This window comes from Trichosurus vulpecula, chromosome 8, assembly GCF_011100635.1.
Source record: "Trichosurus vulpecula isolate mTriVul1 chromosome 8, mTriVul1.pri, whole genome shotgun sequence".
Classification (NCBI taxonomy): domain Eukaryota; kingdom Metazoa; phylum Chordata; class Mammalia; order Diprotodontia; family Phalangeridae; genus Trichosurus; species Trichosurus vulpecula.
Genome location: NC_050580.1, coordinates 257,798,975 through 257,820,749, shown reverse-complemented (window position 1 = coordinate 257,820,749; position 21,775 = coordinate 257,798,975). Strand labels below are relative to the sequence as shown.

At 38.8% G+C, this 21,775-nt stretch overlaps 1 protein-coding gene across 1 annotated transcript in view; it reads left to right on the top strand.

Moving 5' to 3' along the window:
* STXBP6 (syntaxin binding protein 6) overlaps positions 1–21,775 on the top strand; it is a 359,755-nt gene that overhangs the window by 267,942 nt on the left and 70,038 nt on the right. Inside the window, exons 3-4 of the mRNA XM_036735103.1 lie at positions 16,008–16,138; positions 17,457–17,622. Of these exons, the coding sequence (XP_036590998.1) occupies positions 16,008–16,138; positions 17,457–17,622 (297 nt within the window). The remainder of the gene's footprint in view (positions 1–16,007; positions 16,139–17,456; positions 17,623–21,775) is intronic.

Genomic DNA, 21,775 nt, shown 5'->3' with positions numbered 1-21,775 from the left:
AGGGGGTTGTTTCAACCCAGACAGAAGACTACAAAGATGCCCCTTTTCCCTCTGGGAACCATAAAAACATCCTCCCTACTCAGAAAGCTTTCGGGCCTCTTAACGGTAGGGAGATTTTTGTTCAGTTTTATAACCGTTTGTACTTTAGTAGGACAGTAGCTGATTTACTCTCAAGACCATTATCTCTTGTATGTGCCGTAAAATTAGAGTGGTTTTACCTCATCCTGAAAAAGCATTAAGTAAGTATCAGTTCCAAAGCATTGTTTCCTATTTTTGGCGTGTTTGCCCGCTGCCTTATAACGTCAGCACTTCATGAGGCCCATCTAGTTCTGCGTTTATTTCCTGAACCACATTTCAGGGGATGTCTTTGTGCCTCATCTGGGTCAACTATGTGCTCTAGTTCTGGTTGCAAAGATCATAGCCTAGCCTGCAGCCAGAAACCCATGTCCAGTTATGGATTCTTTGACCTGCCTAATTCCTAGGGGTTATGTATTACAAAGAATGGCCAGAACTCATACTTCAGGCCCAAGATTCCCCCAAATGAAATAGCTCCTTCATCTTGACCCTCCTTGAGTAGAGGAAAAGCTTTTCTCATTCTCCTGTGTTATATCTGAATAATACTATCTTGTAAATAAAACCCCCCAAAAGGTACTCTTGTGGGCCTGAGTGTGTAGTGACAGAGCTGAAAAGGGCCAGAGGGAAGGAGATGACAAAATCATGCACCCAGAAACAGGGGCATTAGCAGAAGAAAGATGATGGATAATAAGTGTTAGGGCAATTAGGGGTTAGCAGACCTCTGAACCATAGAAGACAGGCTGATTACAGACCTAAAAGATCAAAGGACTCAGTTCTTTAAGGGTTCAGTGATCAGTCAAGGTTTAGAGACTGGTGAAAATGAAATCCCTGTATCTAAAGGCCAAAGATATGCAGGGATTTGGTTTAAGGAAGAAAGTTGATTAATTCATGGGGTTGAATCCATTATAGAAATGATTTTATTTATACCTTTATTATATATACCTTTGTTAGGTCAAAATGGGTTCATGATTTAGGAGTAAAAGCTGATACTATAAGTAATTTGGGAAAGCAAGGAATAGTTTACTTATCAGATTTATGGAAAAGTAAAGAATTCATGACCCACCAAGAGATAGAGAGCATTACAAAATGCAAAATGGATAATTTTGATTATGTCAAATTGAAATGTTTTTGTACAAAAAAAGCCAATGCAACAAGAATTAGGAGGGAAACAGAAAATTGGGAGAAAATCTTTGCAACTAGTATCTCTGATAAAGGCCTCATCTCTAAAATATACAGGGAGCTAAGCCAAATATATAGGAATACAAGCCATTCCCCAATTGAGAAATGGTCAAAGGATATGAACAGGCAGTTTTCAGAGGAAGAAATTAAAGCTGTCTGTAGGCATATGAAAAAATGCTCTGGATCACTACTGATTAGAGAAATGCAAATCAAAACAACTCTTAGATACCACATCTCTCCTGTCAGATTGGCTAAAATAACAAAACAGGAAAATGATAAATGCTGGAAAGGATGTGGGGAAATTGGAACATTGTCGCAATGCTGGTGGAGTTGTGAGCTGATCCAGCCATTTTGGAGAGCAGTTTGGAACTATGCCCAAAGGGCTATAGATATGTTCATATCCTTTGACCCAGCAATACCACTTCTAGGGTTGTATCCCAAAGAAATCACGCAAGCGGGAAAAGGACCCATATGTACAAGGATATTTATAGTGGCTCTTTTTGTGGTAGCCAAGAATTGGAAATCAAAGGGATGCCCATCAAGTCGGGAATGGCTGAACAAGCTGTGGTATATGAAGGTGATGGAATACTATTGTGCCATAAGAAATGGGGATGATGCAGACTTCGTAACAACCTGGAAAAACCTACACGACATAATGCTGAGTGAGCGGAGCAGAGCCAGGAGAACGTTGTGCACAGCCACAGATATATGGATTCCGTGAGGGCCAACCCTGACATACTGCGCTCTTCGCAGCAACCTAAGGGGCAAGGACAACTCCAGGGGACTCAAGATGGAGAATGCTGTCTTCATTCCAGAGAAAGAACTGTGAAGTTTGAATACAGATCGAGGCGCACTACATGCTCGCCTTTTTTGCTTCTCTCTTGTTTTTGTTTTTGGGTTGTTGTTTTTTTTTTTGGTTCTGTTTCTTCTTTCTCATGATTCATTCCATTGGTCAAAATTGCTCTCCACAACTTGACTAGTGCATAAATTAATTCAATGCAAAGTTATACATGACAGTTATATGAGATTCCATGCCGTCTTGGGGAGGGAGGGGAGAAAATCTGGAACTCAAAACTATGTAGAACCGTGTGTGGTAAACTAAAAATAAATAAAGAAATTAAAAATATATATATATATATATATACCTTTGTTAGGAAAGAACTAGAAACAAAAGTGGCTACCCCTTGATTAGGGCATGGCTAAACAAATTTTTGATATGTAAGTGTGAGGGAAGGTTATTAGCCTATGAGAAATGATAAATATGAAAGATTGAGAGAAACATGAGATTTTTCTGAATTGATACATAGTGGAGTAAGCAGAACAAGAAAAACAACATACTCAATGACTGCAACAGTATAAATGAAAAGAAATATAAAATGAAATGAATATTGTGGTTATAATAAACAATCAGGCCCCGGAGAGAAAAAATAGAGAAACATACCTCTCATTTGGATAGAGGCAGAGCTCTCTTCCTATAGAATTTTGTCTATTAGCGTATATATCTTTTTAAAAAAATTATCATATATTCGGTATTTTATTTTTCCTGATTACATATCAAAACAAGTGTTAACATTTGTTTTTAAAATTTTGAGTTCTAAATCCTCTTCCTCCCTCCCCTTCTCATTGAGAAGGCAAGCAATTTAATATAGGTTATGCATGTATAGTTATGCAAAACATATTTGCATATTAGTCATGTTGTAAAAGAAAACATTGGCCAAAAAAATAAAAAGGAAGCCAAGAAAAATAAAGTAAAAAAAAAAAGGATGCTCCAATCTGTATTCAGATTCCATCAGTTCTTTCTCTGGGGATGGATAGTATCTTTCAATGTAAGTCCTTCAGAGTTGTCTTGGATCATTGTTTCAGAGTATATATCTTAATAAAATATATATATCAAACATCGATAGTGCTGCCATTTGGTTTTGCTTTGCTTAGCTGTTTTCCTTTTATACACATCAGAAACATATTCAGCTAAAGACTTTAGCTGTAAGTGTACCCAAATAAACCAGTCCACTTAACAACAGCTAACGTTTCTACAACACTATGAAGTTTGCAAAAAAAATTTCTAAATATGATCTCGTATATAAATTTGCAAATACATTTACAGATATGATCAACTTTGAGAGGTAGGTTCTATTATTATCCTCATTTTACTGATGAATACACTGGGGCATAATAGGTTAAATGACTTGCACAGGCTCAAGTAAGTGTTTGAAACTGGATGTGAACTCAGGTCTTCCTGATTCCAGATCCTATGCTCTATCTGCTGCAACACCTAGTTGCCTTCAGAAAGAGGAGAGGAAGACAGTGTTTAGAAATTGCATTTTTGTCTATGTGAGTTGTAGTTTAGGTTTACTTTAAAAATATATTTCCCAGAAATGACCAGAGCTTCCACCTGTTAGGCAAAATTTACATATACACTATTTTATTTATGTATTTATCTATTTATGTGTGTATACATATGCATATTTATAAATATGTAGGTATATGTGTGTATCACATATATATGTATATATATACACACATACATTTTGTATGGCTGAGAATGATACCATGAGTAATGATACTGAAGTGGGAAATGTTACTCTAAAAATTGCCTAGAGCATTGGACCTTGAAATGGAAAACCTGCCTTATAATCACACTGTGCATATGCATTATTTTGTTCTTCTCCATGACATGCAGATAACTGACATTTCTGCCTTTCAGTCATTGTCACCCTTGCTGCCAGTTCTGCATTTCTGGCTCTCTGGGCTTAGCTTTGTCTTGGTGAAATCCATAGTGTTTATGACTAACTGACCCAGTAACATAATAATGAACAGTTTTGTTATTGGATTAAAGTCTTGACTTTGACCACCAGTCCTGTGAGTGTTCCAGGGTATTCTTTCCTTTATGAAGCATGTTGTCTCAGTAGTCAGTATCCAAATCGAACCCTTAAAACAAACTTGTCACATTTTATGAGATGTGATGCCATCGATACGATAATGAACCAGTTAAATATTTCATGAGTTTTCTTTTGTATTTATAAATGATACAGTGGACAGAGCATAGAATTTAAGGGCAAAGGACCTGTGTTCAAATCTCAGTACTACATTTATTAGTATCTCTCATAGTCTTGAGTTTCCCAATCTGTTAAAAAAGGGAGTGAGGGTTGAACTAGCTGAGCTCTAAAACCTCTTCCAGATCTAAATCTATAACATTCCAGAAGTAAATACTTACAGTGATTACTTCTAAACTGTAGCCATGAACTTTCCATAATGGCTCCATGCCATATTAAGTAGTCCTACAGTGAGGAAACTAAAATTCTTTTTGTCTTTGGGCTCTCATCTTTAGGCTACGTCAGATAAGATAATGGAGCAGCTCTTTCATGAATCCATGATGTCATCAGCACTGATGATTAGAGACTTCAATATTTCTACTTGTACAATTTTTGTTCATTTCTTCTGTAAGAATTCTTGCTAAAAGCTCTATTTCCTAACATATTAAAGGCATTACTCTTATTTTTCTTAAATATATATTTGGGGGTACAGTTGGGGTTTTTAGATGGTCCATTTGTTATCCATCACTCTAGCTACATAAATAACCTGTACCTTTTCTCCGGTCATCATTCATGTCAGTGATCATGTTCTGTATGCCACTTATCACTACTGTTCTTTAGCCAACTTATACCCATCATGTGTCTTTACGGTGATGCTCTTGGAATCACTTACTATTTTGATTCTTCCGAGGTTGTGCTATTCCATGATTCACACCCATATAGTGTGATGGAAAGAATATTGCTGTTTCTTCAAATGGGCTTTAGTGTAGTAAGAAATGTGGAGCCATTGAAAGTGATGCATCATTTGTCAAATGCCATTGAGCCTAATCTCCTCCTACTCTATTTTGGCCCTAACTCATTGTAGATCTGTAGCATCTGGTCAAGATATATATGCTGATAGACTTAGAGGGCTCCCCATCCAAATGCCTGCCATGGTCTGCACAACATGCGTATTTCATCCATTATCTTCCCAGCATTAATATTAAATCCCTTTCAAGTGACTATGTATTTCATTATACTTATTATTTATCAGTCATGGAATCTTGTGAAGTTTTTAGTGTAAATTTGCTAAAGTCTGAAATAGGCATTCCCTTAGAAGAAGCACAGTATTTGACATCAAAACAATGCGACATAATAGATGATGTGTGTATGTATGTGCGTGTATATATATATATATATGCATACATGCACGTACTGTACCATATCATCGTAAATATTGGACAATGTATCAATATAACTGTTATGCCATATATTATAACAATAATCTGTAACTATCATACCATGCATAAAATATTAGATAATAACACTTTCAGGTTTACACGGTCCTTGACATATGTTATCTCATCTGATCCTCACAACAACCCTGTGAAGAAAGTGCTATTATCCTCCCCATTTTACAGGTGAGCCATCCTCTTTTAGGCTACCTACACAACCTGCAGAGGAAATTTAAGCTGAGAAAAGTTAAATGAACTTTTGAGGGCCAAACAGCTAGTAGGTGACAGGAGCAGAATTTGAACTCACTTCTTACTGACCCCGAGTTCAGCGCTCTGTTGGCTAGAGCACAGAGCTATCTGTACAGTGGAAGGGGCAGCAGAGCAGGATTCAACCAATAGGTTTGAGTCTTGGTTCCTGCAAGTCACAAACTTCCTAATCATCTATCAAATGGTGAGAAAGTCATCTTCTGTATGGGGCTTGTAATGTTAGAGGCTAAGGCACTTTAGTGATGGGGAATGGACCTGTGGTTTCACTGGTATTGGGGTGGAGAAGGATCCTTATTTGGCTATCTCTGAAAAAAGCCAGTGTTGTGTATTGCCTCATAGGCCCAAGGTTAACCTGTTTGTATGTAAATAGAGCATCAAAGCTAAATGCAAAATAAACATAATCTTTTTGCCTTCTATCCTGGAATAATCTAATCTCTGTGAGGCAGAGGAAGGTAAAGATTGCAAAATGGAAAAGAAAATCAATAGTCTGTTGTTCTCTACTTGTGGGAAATATGCTCCCTGAAGGCTTAGAATTATCCACAAGGGATAAGAGTGAACAAAGGACAAGATAATTAGTTTGTGCTTTGTTTTCCACACCAGAATATCAATCATCACCCTGTCCTCTGGGCTCATCATGACTCCCTTTATGCTGACAGATGATGGCAATAGATCCCATCAGTTTCTGCTGTGGCATTAGGGGAGACAAGTGGAGGCTGTTCCTGGCATCACTTTGGACAGGTATTCTGATTGGCTTTGAGCACAGGTGTTTGAGGAATATTCAAATGCATCTGCTTTCACTTAGGAAAATGCAGATAATGAAGTAGTTTCTTTAGATTTTCTCTGATAGAATTCTCTGACTCTATGTGCTTTTAGTAATAGGAAACAAGGGAATTAAATTAAGTTAAAATAATTTTTTAAAAGCCACAACGGTAAACTCCTGCTTCTCCAAAACAATTGGAGAATAAAATCTTTCCATTAACTGTGTGTTTCTACATATCATACTAGTAATACCATTTTTCAAAAAGTTAGAATATAATAATTCTGAAATACTTCTAATGATATGTAATTGAATGGGTGTTGCCCTTCCTTTCATCTACACAGTTCACAGTTCATCCATACTTTAACAGGTAGTTTCATGAGTGGCTGTAACCAAATAATTTGTTACCTGGTGGTCAACATTATGATAAAAAACATTTTACAAATTTAGTGAGACTGATTCTCAGACAAAAGATGTGCTTTCCAATGTTATGGAACCCACCATCAATGAATCAATCGGCAGGCATTTATAAGTGACTGCTGCATACCAGATACTGTGCTAGGGACAAGGGGTTCAGAATCCAAAGAATAAAACAATCTCTTCTTGAGACATTTACATTCTAACCAGAGAGGCAGCAAGGACATAGATGAGTATCTACAGAATAAATATAACAAGGATAAATTTTTGTTGTTATTCAGTTGTTTCAGTCACGTCCGACTCTTTGTAACCCCTTTTGGGTTTTTCATGGCAATGATACTAGAGAGATTTGCCATTTCTTACTCCACTTCATTTTCCAGGTGAGGAAACTGAGGCTGACAGGGATAAGTGACTTGCCCAGGGTTACACAGCTAGTAAGTGTCTGAGGCCCGATTTGCACTCAGGTCCTCCTGACTGCAGGCCTGTCACTCTATCTGCTTTAAAGAGTATAAATACAAAACCATTAAACATTATGCATTTTAGTAGGGAGGGCACCAGCACCTGGGGAGATCAGAAAAGGCTTCATGTAGAATGTTATCCTTGAGCTGGGTCTTGAAGGAAAAGAGATTATGTGAAGAGGAGATAAGGGAGAAATGACTGCTTTCTAGGCATGGGAGGGTAGCCAATATAGAGATGAAAGATGGAAAATGTGTGTGATGAGCAGAGAGAAGGATAGTTTGGCTGTTTTGTAGAGTAAGGGGAGGAGAGTAATGTATTATGAAGCTGGAAAGATAGGTGGAGGCCAAGGGTGAACGTGGGGTGTGGGGAGAATGACCTCACATTACATCTAGTGCTTTATAGTTTACAAAGTGCTTTCCTCCCAGCCATCATATGAGTTAGTACACATGTTACCACCATTTTATAGCTAAGGGAACTGAGACTTGGAGATAGTAGTCTGCGTGAAATTGGACCTTGAGTCAAATGGCTTTGTCTACTCCCTGATGTCCCTTCCAACTATCAGATTCTGTTTGCAACCTTGGATCAAGTTATGGTTCTGACACTACCTCTGTGACCGTGAAGTAGTCACTTAACCAATCTGAGTCCTTCCTTATCCCTAAAATGGGGATAATAATACTTTTACTGCCTTCCTCGTAATGTTTTCTTGAAGGAAACTCTTTGAAGAATTTTAAAGTTGTATTGAATTAAGGGGATGCAGCTTTGCCTCATCAACATCACCATCATCATCATCATCATCTTCTGATATGCCTATGGTCAGTGTTAAGCAATGTCAAAGGCTTCCCTGAACTTGTCTTTTTGAGTTGCCATATTTTCCAGAAACACTAGACCCAGAGTGTGCAGGAGGCCCTGAATGTATACAAAGCTCTTCCACCCCACCCTGTCCCGAGCTGACATAGTGTGTTGTTTGCATCCCAAGCTGGACTCCTGGTGTGTCCTTGTGAGTCAAGATAGGTGCCAGTCACTCTGCACTAGACTTGAGAAATTGATTGCGCAACTGAGACTATGGTAGATAAGCAGACCATCCTATCTTCACAGTCTAGCAGTTCTCATGGAGAAGAATATGGCTTTTGCCATCACTTTGCTCCCCCCCTTTGGGAGGGGTTTTGTCCTTTTCTCATCATTACTACAACTTTCCCCCTCCCATGCCACACCCCTTAGCTGGAGATTTCTGGTACCTCCTCTTCCCTTTGTCCTGCTGTTATAAAAATGCAAACTTCTGTATGGATTATAAACTATTTGGGTTCCATATGCGTGTTTGTTCCTCTTGTAATAAACATGGTTTTCACATAAGTTTTGTGAAATTGTGTTTGCTGTTGACGTCAGTCACGTAGCTGGTAAATATGGGAACCAATACTTGAACCTAGGTGTCCTGAATCCCAAGTCCAAAGCTCTTCTCCACAGTACCAGTAAGGATCACCCACACTTGGGATTTTGAGGAGAATATAATATAAGGTAAAACTCAGCTACCATCCAGTGGACACTCAGGTACTTCAGAATTATTTGGTGTGAATGTTTTTTACAACATTTCAATACAGACATTAGGCTTAAATCAACAAACATTTATTAAACACAAATGAAGCACTGCCCTAAACAGAGGGAGTGCAAAAATGAATGGGCCACACACCCTGCCTATGAAGCTTACAGTCTGACAGTGGGACATTTCTGGCCTTTAATAGATCTGTGATCTCATGGAAGTGGGTGCAGATCACAAACTAGCTCTCTATTTTTCATCTTGTGCAGCTCCTGCCCTTGCCCTTCCATGACTTTTCCAAAGGGGATCTATGCATAGTAGGGAATTTCCTCGAGGTCTCTGAATCTTATGTAAATACCTGTGTATAACATGCTTAGTCTCCATCTGTTTTATGCTTCTCTCTTTCTCCCTGACTAGTTCATCTTGTTTTCTGGTCAAACATCTCTTTGATATCTCACACTTCATGGTAAGAGGCTTTATACTGCCACTGGTATCTCCGTTGTCCCATATAGGTCTCACAGTTTAACTTGTTCAGAGAGTATTCCGTAAAATGAGAACACAAAGACACAAATGAACTAAAGTATAACAGATAGTTGGGCTAATACCTACGAGGTAAAAACTGCTCTAGAAAGCTCAAGGGGGAGATCAGGATAATAATAGCAGCTAACATTTATTTTTGTATGATTGTCTTTTTTAAATTTTATTTATTTGTTTTTAGTTTTCAACATTCACTTCTATAAGATTTTGAGTTCAAAATTTTCTCCCCCTCCCTTCACTTCCCCCACCCCAAGATGGCGTGCAATCTAATACAGGCTATACATGTACAATCATATTAAATATATTTCCACATTAGTCATGTAAAGAAGAATTAGAACCAAACAAAAAAAAATGAGAGAGAGAGACAGACAGACAGACAGAGAGGGAGAGAGAGAGAGAGAGAGAGAGAGAGAGAGAGAGAGAGAGAGAGAGATGCTGCAATCTGCATTCAGACTCTGTAGTTCTTTCTCTGGATGTGGGTGGCATTTTCCATCATAAGTCTTTTGGAATTGTCTTAGATTCTTGTATGACAGCTAACATTTTTATAGCATTTACTGCGTACCAGGCACTGTACTAAGCACTTTACAAATGTGACCTTATTTGAGCCTCACAATAGTCCGGCAAGGTAGGTGCTATTATTATCCCCATTTTACATATGAGGAAACTGAGGTAAAGAGCTGTTAAGTGACTTGCTCTGGATCACCCAGTGAGTGAGTGTCTGAGCTGGATCTGAACTCAGCTCTTCCTGACCCCAGGCCCAGCTCTCTATCCACTGTGTCACCCCACTGCCAAGATCTCTAATCACCATGTGATTGACAAAATGTGATCCCAAATGGTCTCTTTCTAATAAATACCTTTTATAAAATTAATCGAAAGTAATTTTGACTCCTAATTTTTATGAGAAAGAAACAAGTGACAAGTATGCGTTTTATTGGCATGCTCATGAATGGAATGTTCTTCCTCATCTCTGGCTCCTGGCTTCCTTGGCTTCCTTCAAGTCCCAGGTAAAATTCTGCCTTTTTTCTGAAAGCTTTTCTCAATCCCTCCTACTTCTAGTGCCTTCCCTCTGTTAACTATTTCCTATTTATGCGTATATAGCTTGTATATGTTGTCCCCTCCTTTCAGTTGTGAATTCTGCCAGGGCAAGGACTGTCCTCTGCTTTTCCTTGGATCCCCACTGTTTAACCCAGTGTATGGCAGATAGTAGGTGCTTGTTAAATGTTTGTTGAGTGACTGATAACTGTATCTTCCAGTATGGAATCAGGACAAATGAGTATTTGTTATAAGTGTATGATTAGTCATGTAGATTCTGTAGATTGAAGATAATCTTGCTGTCCAGAAGACTATCTTTTTGTTTTGTTTTGGTTTTTTGGGGGCAGGCCAATTGGGGTTAAGTGACTTGCCCAAGGTCACACAGCTAGTAAATGTGTCAAGTGTCTGAGGCTGTATTTGAACTCAGGTCCTCCTGGCTCCAGGGCCAATGCTGTACTCACTGTGCCGCCTAGCTGCCTGAGAAGACCATCTTAATCTCTACACAGGCTATTCCCCAAGTATAGGCGAAACTCCTTAAATATGATCACTTTGAAAGGAAGAAAAGATTTGTAGCTATTGAATGTCAGCAGATTTCATGTTTACATATCCAGATTTGGGGAAAATCCAGAACAGTGTGATTTTTTTTTTCCAATTGAAAAAAAGGTATATCGGGTTCTCTTCTCCGTTAGATATCTAAGCAAAAAGAATCTTCCCAGGCCAATTCTTTACATACAGTAAATAATTGACAATTTAAAAAAAAACTTAATAATTATAATTTATGAAGAATTACCCCAGGATAAATCCTAGACAAAGAAAAAAAGGTTAAACTGTGGAGCCTTAAGACTTTGGAACCCAGAAAGCCTGGCAACTGGTTTTTTTTTTTTTTTTAAGAATTTTAGACAGGAAAGGCTTTGTTTTTAAATGTATCTGTGCATATAGTGTTTATGATAATTTTTAAAGCACCTGTTTCCAAACAGAAACTGGAATGTCATACATAATAACAATAAACAAAAATTAAACCAAACTGGGCTCTCTGCCCAGAAAAGCTAGCCAGAGTCTCAGAACTTGGCCAAAAAAAAAAAAAAAGCTGGTGAAAAAGAAGCTAGAATCAGAATACTGGAGCTGGGTATGAGGTGTTGGGGGATGGGTGTGAAGCTTAGAAAAGATTTATCCAACTCCTAACTTTTAAAGATCAAGAAACAGAGGCTCAGGGAAGGAAATATTACCTCTCACCCCTACCCACCCTCGGACTCGGTAAGCATGCTTCTAACTGACAATGATTATTGCTTTTGGTTTTGTTACTAATTTTTTAAAAAGCCTGATCTCAAGAATGACCACTACCAACCCAAGCCATTTTCACATTATTAGAAGGAGTGACATATGAAAGAGGGATTTTATTTATTTATTTTTTTACTTAGCCCTAGAGGCAAAGCTAGAAGCAAAAGGCCAGAGTTGTAGAGATGCCTTTGTGGACCGAATGGACAACAAAACATTGTCACAATTTGAACTTTCCAAAGTGAAATGAGCTGCCCCTGAGGTGTGTAGTAGAGAGCAAGTAGCCTTTTCCGCAGTGTACAGGGCTTCAGACAAAGTTGTACAGGAGAGGAGATTCTTAGTTCAAGGGGCTGCTTGAACTGGCTGGAATCTGAAGCCTCTTCCAACTCTTGAGATTCTGTGTATACTAAGTATCCCTTTGTAGACACATCTGTCAACTCACTCTGACCGTGTCATCAGTCTTACAAAGTTGTAATTGTAATGTTGCTGCTTTACAGCCTGATCCTGGGTTGTCTTTCTGAGCTATCATAACACATTTGAATTACATGGGCCTAAGGATCTGGAGTGCACTAGCAACCTTAAATCCCTGAAATGCCTAAAGACCATATGATTTACATAAACAAACAAGGAAATCCTCTTTGTGTGTTTAGGGGTGTGTGTCTAATACAGGAAGACGTGTTTTCCTGTTATTGAAAGTTTCCTTTAATCTTTTAGGCACATTTCAAGACCTGCATGTGTTCAAGGTGTGTTGTTTCCTTTAGTCTTAAAACACAGCGGTGGTTTTCTGGTTGTGCCTGTCTATCTGATGTGACTCTTACAGAAAAATCCCTTTTTCATAGGAGATGCAAATAATGAATTTAAAATGGGTGGAAAGAACCCTGGATTTGGTTAAGGGAATGGCTGCTTCATGTGGATGGTTTAGACCTAGAGCTATAATTTAGCCATTGATATGAGACTGTAAAAAAAACTAGAGATTATGGGTTTTATGAAAAGAATGAATATTCATTATTAATCAGCAAGGTTTTATTAAGCTCCTACTATGTGTCACCCCTACTGAGACAACCCTTGTCCTGGGGAGCTCATATTATATACTCTTTAGTGGAAATGAAAGAATTTATGAGGAAAAGCAAATCTGGAAATCGTGTTGGTCAGGCAGTTTCAGGGAATGAATCAAGTGTTTCCTCAATAAGGGAATAAAAAAGTAGTCATATTAGGATAAGGGAAAGATGGAAATTTTCTAATGACATTTGGAGCAGGGGTGGGGGGATAATCTTTAAGCCCAAGCATCCACTGAGGTTTAGATGGCTCCCTTGAGACACTGCCATTGGCGTAGCTTTTCTTTTTCCTGATCTTAAGCTTTTATTGCTTTAGTCAAGAGGTGCTTATCCTCCCCACTTCCAAGGCATTCAGGGGTTAAGTGACTTGCCCAAGGTCACACAGCCAGTAAGTGTCCAGGGTCTGAAGCCAGATTTGAAATAAGGTCCTGCTGACTCCAGGGCCGGTGCCCTACCTGCTTCACCACCTAGCTGCCCCCATTGACGTAGCTTTAAGCTGTGGTAGTCTTTGGTAGTCTTCAGGTAGCTAAACTGTGTGGTGTCTCAACATGTCCAACAGAGAGCTTTCTTCAGTACTGTGGGCACCATGCTTGCCTTTAAGTCTGTCGTGAAATCGTTTCATTGAATGGGGGCTAGAACTGCCTTGCTTAGTAAATGATAGGCCACGATGCAGATGCTATTCTAAGTTTTCTTCTTGTTATTGTTGTTCAGTCATTTTCAGTCCTGTCTGACCCTTTGTGACCCCCTTTGGGGTTTTCTTGGCAAAGATACTGGAGCGGTTTGCCATTTCCTTCTCCGGCTCATTTTACAAATGAGGCAAACAGGGTTAAATGACTTGCCCAGAGTCACATAGCTAGCAAGTGTCTGAGGCCAGATTTGAACTCAGGAAAAAGAATCTTCCTGACTCCAGGCCCAACACTATACCCGCTGTATCACTTAACTGTTTGAGAAAAAACTATACTGGCCGTTCTCAATCTATCTTGTAGGGAGATTAGAAATTCCTTTGCCTATCCATAGGAAACTGTGCTCTCAGCTCTTTGATGACATTGAATAAGCCATCCCTAAAATTTGCTTCCTTGAAAAACTGGATCCTCTTTTCTTCTTTTACATATCCTCCACTCATTTCTTTTTCCTGAGTCCTGCTCCTTGCCCCTGAACTATGCTGAACCGACAGAGGACAGAGCATCACACCGTAGAGCGCTTAGCAATTTTATGATTCCAGAATATAAATTTAGTTGGGGAAACACTCTAGGCTGTTTAGTTCCTTGGTTGATGCCCCCTTCTTAAAAGATTAAGTGGATTCATGATCTCATCAATGTGGATACTTCTTTTGATGGTAGAGATCATACCTGATCCATACCTTCTCATCCTTAGTGACTCTTAGCTTCCGATTAATCCTTCACAAGGGATCCACTTAATATGCTGGGGCCCTGCTCTAAGTCTCTTGACATTGTGTGGTTACCGGGGGAACATATCATTAATGCATATAGCCTTGAACCAGAAGGAAGCAGAAGAAAAGGCCTTTTAAACATAGAAAAGCAGAGTGGTATAACGGATAGTGAGATAGCCCCGCCTCTGACACATATGATTGTGTGACCATAGGCGAGTTACATGAGTTTTCAGTTCCCTAGGTGGCTCCCTAAGAAGATGCAGACCCACACTGGTACGCGTTGTTTCCTCACCTAGGAACTCCCTGTACCAATGACATAATTGTCTATGTATGTATTTATTTCTATACGATCTATTTGTAGTATATGCATATACACATGTGTAAGCGTGTACATATGTATATGTGTGAATGATACATATATGGGTTGTGCGTGCATATATACATGTATATTTATGCACACATGTGTAGGTGCATATTTTTCCAACTAATTTTGTATTTTAATAAAAAGAGGAAGTTTAGAAATAACTAGCTTAGACAGCACTTTTTGTTCTATATCAATATATCCTCACAACAACACAACATATATTATTACCTGTTCTTTATAGAAAAGGTAATTGAGACCTATCATCATATAAGTTGGAGACGAGATATGAACCCATGTTTTCCTGCCTAATTTCCATGCCATCCATTTGGCCACACTATTTCTCTAGAAAGGAGAGGGTAGCTCTGCCTGTACATCATTTTGAGATGTGATACAGCCCAGTATAAAGTTAGAAATAACAAGGAGATGAAGAGATCCGTAGGAAGATAGTGGCCTACCTGTAATGAAGAAGCCATAGAGTTTTGCAGATTCTTTTAAATTTCATTTTTACAATATAGTGGTCTTGTTATAGCTGTCAGTGATATGTTATAAAAATTCTAAGAACAGCAGATAAAATCACATTAAATATAAACACAAGAATTCATTTAAAAACCAAATATAATTTTTTTTCCTCTTATCTTCCATTTGCTTTTTTCAGGCCTCTAGCTGGTCTTCATTACTCAAGTTGATCTCTAAAATCCCTTCAGATTCCCTGACTGTTCTTCTCTGAGATCACTGAGAGATGACTGAGTTTCATTACAAGCGATATCTGCCCCCTTCCCACTCTTGAAATGAAACTTTCCATCTGCCAGACCAAATTTGATCTCATCAGAGTTTTGCCTGGTTCTCGGCAACTTAACCTTTATATTCTGTGTGGAGTGGTTTATTGCCAGCCTCTGACCTACTCTTTTCCCTTTAGGAGTGTTAAAATCCTAGGAACACCTGGGTCTTGCCGTTGCTGAAAACTGAGAATTTTATAATACTGTATAAACTGGTGGCGAATTCCAGAAATCTGGGCTGCCCCCAAAGGAAATAACCCACTCGTCTCATTTTCTTTTAACACCTAACCCCTGACTTGCTAATTAATGCATCCTGACCCTGACCAGCCCTTCACTTTGCCTGCCTTCCACATAGACAGACCCCAGCCTCCAATAGACTGTTTTACATGTGTAGCCATGTTGCTTTGTCTTTGGCACATTGCACATGCATGTTTCATCTCTCCCTCTAGACTGCAAGTTGTTAAAGGTTCAAGAACCATACCTTTATTTTTTTTTCCTCCTTTTCCTCTTCTCTTAATACCTAACACAATGCTATGTGTACTGTAGGTACTCATTAATTTCTTCTTTGGGGAGTGAATGAACAGAAACACTAACCAGGAATGGTCTTTCTTGTTTGTGTGTGTGTCTGTGTGTGTTCTTTTCCGCAGTGACAAACAAAAAGCCCACACAGGCATCTATCACAAAGGTCAAACAATTTGAAGGCTCCACATCTTTTGTACGGAGGTCTCAGTGGATGCTTGACCAGCTTCGCCAGGTTAATGGTATCGATCCTAACCGGGTGAGTGAAATGTTCAATGCTGAGTAAAGGAATTATTTTCAGAAGGTGATTCTTTTTGATTTTCTATTGTCTGCCTTTTATTGGCAAGGCCTTTTTCATGATTTCATTTATATTGCAAAAACCTCTCTGGTCACAGCTCTTCTCATGCAGGCAAATACTAAAGTTTTTCATCTGTTATATAACTAGGAACTAACAGGGGTTCCATTTGGAGAAGAAATTTTGCCTTTAGTAGTTCAGGTAATCATGATCAGGACTCTGGTAGCCCACTGCCAGCCCAGGAAGCATTAAATATATGCTACCAGGGGAAATGCTATGTTTGCCTGAGAAAATTACAGAAATTCCAAGACTTGTTTGAAATTCGGTGTTATGACTTCTTTAGGTTTAAAAGGTCAAGTTTTTTACAGTAGAATTATCTAAGCAGCAGTATATTACCTTTCCCCTGGAAGGAAGAAGGAAAATAGCTGATTATAATGGATGACTAACATAGACGATATTCATGTCATGCATTAGCTTGGTGGGAAAGGGGAGGGTCTTTTGTGATGGAAGATTATATGCATGATTAATAAGATGGGGTGCAGAGAACTAAAATAATTCTTTTTCTGGCATGAAAAGCCTTACAAATCCCAAATTTCAAGAAATGAATCATCTCTTAGGCAAGAACAGCTTTAGGCCCAGAGATGGAGGAGGGAGAGACCTTTGCAGCCCCGTCAAGTCCAGCCCCCTCATTTTGCAGATGAGGAAACTGAGTCTCAGAATTTTCTGAAGTGGGATTTGAACCTAGACTTTCCTGGAGTCCCAGTCTCAGTCCCAGTCTAATCTGCTATCCATTACTCTTTGGTGCTAACTGAGCTCTAAGAATACCCACAACTCCGATGAAGTTTGATAGTGATGATAATAATAATTAATAATAATAATAATGATAGCTAGTCTACACACAAACGTGTACATACACACTTTAAGGTTTGCAAAGTTCTTTACAAATATTATCTTATTTAATCACTACAACCTTGTAGGTAGGTACTATTTTCCCTGTTTTACAGCGGAGACCGAGGCTGAAAGATGTTGAGTGACTTGCTTAGGGTCTCACCTAGGAAACAATTGAGAAATGATTCAAACTCATGTCTTCCTGACTCCAACGCTCTATCCACCGCACCAACTAGCTTCACATGTTCTTCGCATGCTAATAGCCTCCCGTGATTAGAACCAAATTTCCAGAAAGCAGGTTGATCCTTTATAGTTTTCTTAGAAAGCAATGAGTTAATAGCAGTCATTTTGTAACAGGTAATGAATTCTAGTTTTTCTGGTGTTTCTTCTCCAGGATTCTGCAGAATTTGATTTGCTATTTGAAAATGCTTTTGACCAGTGGGTGGCTAGCACAGCTTCGGAAAAATGCACCTTTTTCCAGATTCTCCATCACACTTGTCAGCGGTACCTCACAGACAAGAAACCAGAATTTATCAATTGTCAGTCCAAGATTATGGGAGGTAAGTAGAAGTAAGGTGTGCTGATCACTGTGTTGCTGTAGATTTCCTTTTATTGACGTCTTAGCCACTCAATGGAAAAATTTGCTGCTAGATGGTATTGAGACTAGATAAAAGAAAAGTTACCCTGGAGTATAGTATAAGAAGAATTTACTTTAGAGGCATCATCTGATGAATCTTAATATCTTGGGGTTTTACTCTACCATGATAGTTCTCAGGAGAGCAAACTGCTTAGCTGAAGTAACTTAGCCTATGCTGCTTTCTGATAAGATCTTCTGACTTTTCCTTCTCCTTTCTCCTAAATTTTACTCTAGGGACACGTCCAGTTTCTCTAATGTGTTTTTCTCTTGCTTCACATGATGATTTTAAATATGTTAATACCAAACACGCCTCTATAGATGACATATAGCATGCTTTTTATTCTGACATCATTGATCTATCTATCTACTCTAACGATTTCCTAATTCCTTCTTCTCTTCAAACATCATAAATAGGATGGCTTATGTAAAGCAAAGTTCCCTTTGTGGAGGAAATCATTAACATCATCAACATACTTACAACCCTGAGGTAAAATACCTCTCTAGCAAGACACAGTAATGCTGCAGGCTCTGAAACATGATGGGATATCTTAGGGTGTTTCTAGACATAACAGCAATGAGGAACCCTGAATTCTCTCTCCTCCTTAATTTATTTTTATTTTTTTTCAAACTCAATGTGACTAATGAGGTGCAAAAAGCTGGAGCAGGGTCATCCCCAGGGCAAAATTTTGAAGAAAGAAAGGCAGATTATTGCTTATGATTATAAAGAAATTCCTAACAAAGCTATCTGGAAAAAAAGGAATGGCCTGCCTTAGGAGGTAATGAGTTCTCTTTCCCTGGAGATGTCCAAGCGAGTGTTGGAGGTGGGACTTTTAGGAATTACTGTAAAAGAGATTTTTGTTTGAATCCTGCATATGCTATGATTTTGAGATGCTCAGGAAGCAACTTTTGATCCTAGCCTGCTTTCTTTTTATGGCTATTATATTTACATCAGCACTTTTCTGTTTATCCTACTAACACGCGTGGCCTACCCGTGAGTTAGACAGTGCAAATATCATCACTCCAATTTTACAGAAAAAGAAACAGAGGATCATTGGGTTAAAATTCCCAGCTTATGACTATGTAGCTAGTAAGTGCCAGAGCCAGAACACAAACCCACCTTGCCATTTCTTCATCCACCAGGATCATGCCATCATGGGTCTAGAGCTGGAAAGAACCTTACAGGTCTTCTAGTCTAAACTCTTCTTTTTAGAGATGAGGAAATGAGGCTCAGAAAGGACAAGTGACTTACCCAAGGTTTTGCAGGTCGTCAATAAACAAACTAGGATTTGAACCACAATCTTGACTCCAGATCTGTACTCTATCTATACCACAGCTGCCCCTTTAGGGACTTGTGACTGTATGACAAATGTATGATCACACTGCAGAGTCAGGGAGATGAGGCCATGGTGTTTTTTTCAACATGACACCTCTTTCTTTTATTTTTCATGTAGTCTTAAATTGGAAAGCAGACCTTTGTATAAACTTATTTCTAGAACAGGTCCTCAATTGAGGATGACATTTAGAAACCAAGCTTGTATACAAATCATGTGCTTATGTGGTAGAAATCTCTCAAGTGAAGATAGGGCATAGTCTGTTATTCATCTGAGTTGACGTATATTAACACTTTGTACCCATTATTCAGCTGCATGCGCTATGGATAAAGTCTTGTTCTATTCATCTTCATTATCAACTCTGCTAAAGTATATGTCACATCCCTCAGATAGGAAGACGTTAATGTCGTCAGAACAGTGGGAGAGTCTTCACAGGAATGAAAGCCAAGTTTTCTGAAATTTCTCTCTTCAGCTCTAGATGGATACAAAAGATGATTAGTAGTGCATACTTTCATCACAGTGGGCACATCCTGTAATGCCATAATGAAAAATATTAGATGTTGTGTTTTTAATGTAAGAAAATATTGAAGACCTTTCAGGAAATACCATTCAGGACATTAATAGAATATAGATTTTCATATCATTGCCACTGATAAATATCTATAGGAAACTGGCCTATTCAGTCTCAACTCAATGTAGACGATCAGAGAAAGTTATCGTCAGGGTCACCTAGCCGCTTACTACCTATATGACCTTGAGCAGGTCAGTTAACTTCTGTGGGCCTGAGTTCCCTCTTCTGTAAAATGCAGATGTTGGACTAGATGACCTCTTAGGTTCCTGCCTGCTATAAATGCATAAATCTATATTCATAGATTCAAAGGTCTGTTCAACAAATGCGGACGTTTCCCTGAACCACATGATTTTTTCTTGTTCTCCCCTAAGTTGGTTGTCTATTTTCAATATAAAATCAGCCATTTCCTTTGTTATCCAGGTTCTTGCTCAGACTTTTCCCTCCTTGATAATAAATCCTGTCTCTGATTGTCATGCTGCACTCAACATTTCCTGATTAGGATAATAAATCATTCTGATAAGACAGCAGTATTCTTTAACTGCAGAGTCACTATTGGAAATGTGGAATTGAAGACTTGGAACCTCTGATAATTGCCCTTGGAGCAGGACTCGTCTTATAGATTCCTGTCTTTCCTTTTCCATTATGAATGCAGGATAGGAGTGAGGAGAAGAAGAGGGGAACCCAGTGGTTTTCTTTTTCCCTCTTCTCTCAGAAGAGGTCAGTAGACCACCTCCTACTTTCTCCATTACCTCTAAATCTCTTCCACTTATTGTCTTTTTTCATATTTCTCATGCTAGAACTTACTAATTACGATTCCCTATCCTTATTAGGTGGCACAGTGGATAGAATGTCAGGCCTGGAGTCTGGAAGATTTCCTGAGTTGAAATCTGACCTCAGATGCTTCCTAGCTGTGTGACCCTGGGCAAGTCACTTAACCCTGTTTGCCTCAGTTTCCTCATCTGTAAAATGAGCTGGAGAAGGAAATGGCAAACCACTCCAGCATCTTTGCCAAGAAAACCCTTAATAGGGTCACAATGTGTCAGACATGACTGAACAACAAATCCTTACTAAAGCCTCACTACAACTACAGTCTAGCCCCAGATTCACATGCTTCCTTCCTGTCACTACCTTACCTGTTTGATCAAGAATGCTTTGACATCTTGAATGCCCTCAAATCTTTGCCACATTCTACCCTCTGCTGCTTCTGTCAATTATCATGCCATCACAAGATCTTTCCTTCTATACTTTTCTTTGCTGTGACCCCCCCAACCCATACATGGCTATAATTGGCAGCCCTCCTACTCTACATAATAAACATCATATCTCTGAGATGGGGTAAAGCCAAATGTAAGCAGTCTGCAGCAGTGAAAAATAATTAGTTGATTTCTAAATTAGAATTTTGTTTATAGCTGTACTGTGGAACGTCACTTGTTAATTTGAACATAACAATAGAGTGGTTTGTAGTCAAGAAAACCTAGGTTCATATTCTTCCTCTGATACTAACTAGCTGTGTGACCCTAGACAAGTCACTGAACTTTTTTGCCTCAAGTAACTCCATTTGTCTTACCCAGTAGATCTTAGACTAGCTATTATCTACATTAGTGGGAGCTCCCATACTGGACATTCCTCAAATTGATAAAATCATAAATTCATCATATGTTTGGTAAAAACGATCCAAAAGGTTGATTTAGGTGTCAAAATAGGAATCTATTGTCTAAGCTTGAATCAAGAACTATCAGGAAATTAATAGTCTATAATTTACTGATGGGAATACATGATTTTTTAGTCAATGTAAAGCATCTTATTTGAACAGATGGTTGGCCCTGATAACAGAGATATAAATTGGACCCTAAAAGATCAGTTTGCTAATTTTCCTTTCTTTTTCTCTTCTTTTTTTTTTTTTTTTTGGCTGGGCAATTGGGGTTAAGTGACTTGCCCATGATCACACAGCTAGTACATGTGTCAAGTTTCTTAGGCTGGATTTGAACTTAGGTCCTCCTGACTCCAGGGCCGGTGCTCTACTCACTGCGCCACCTAGCTGCCCCTAATTTTCCCTTCTTGCTACAGCCTATAACACATATAGAGCTTTGAACATCAAGAACTGTATGTTTCTCTGAAAAGGAATGCCTTAGGACAGCTAATTTATTCCCTGTTTTGGGGCATGACTACACCTA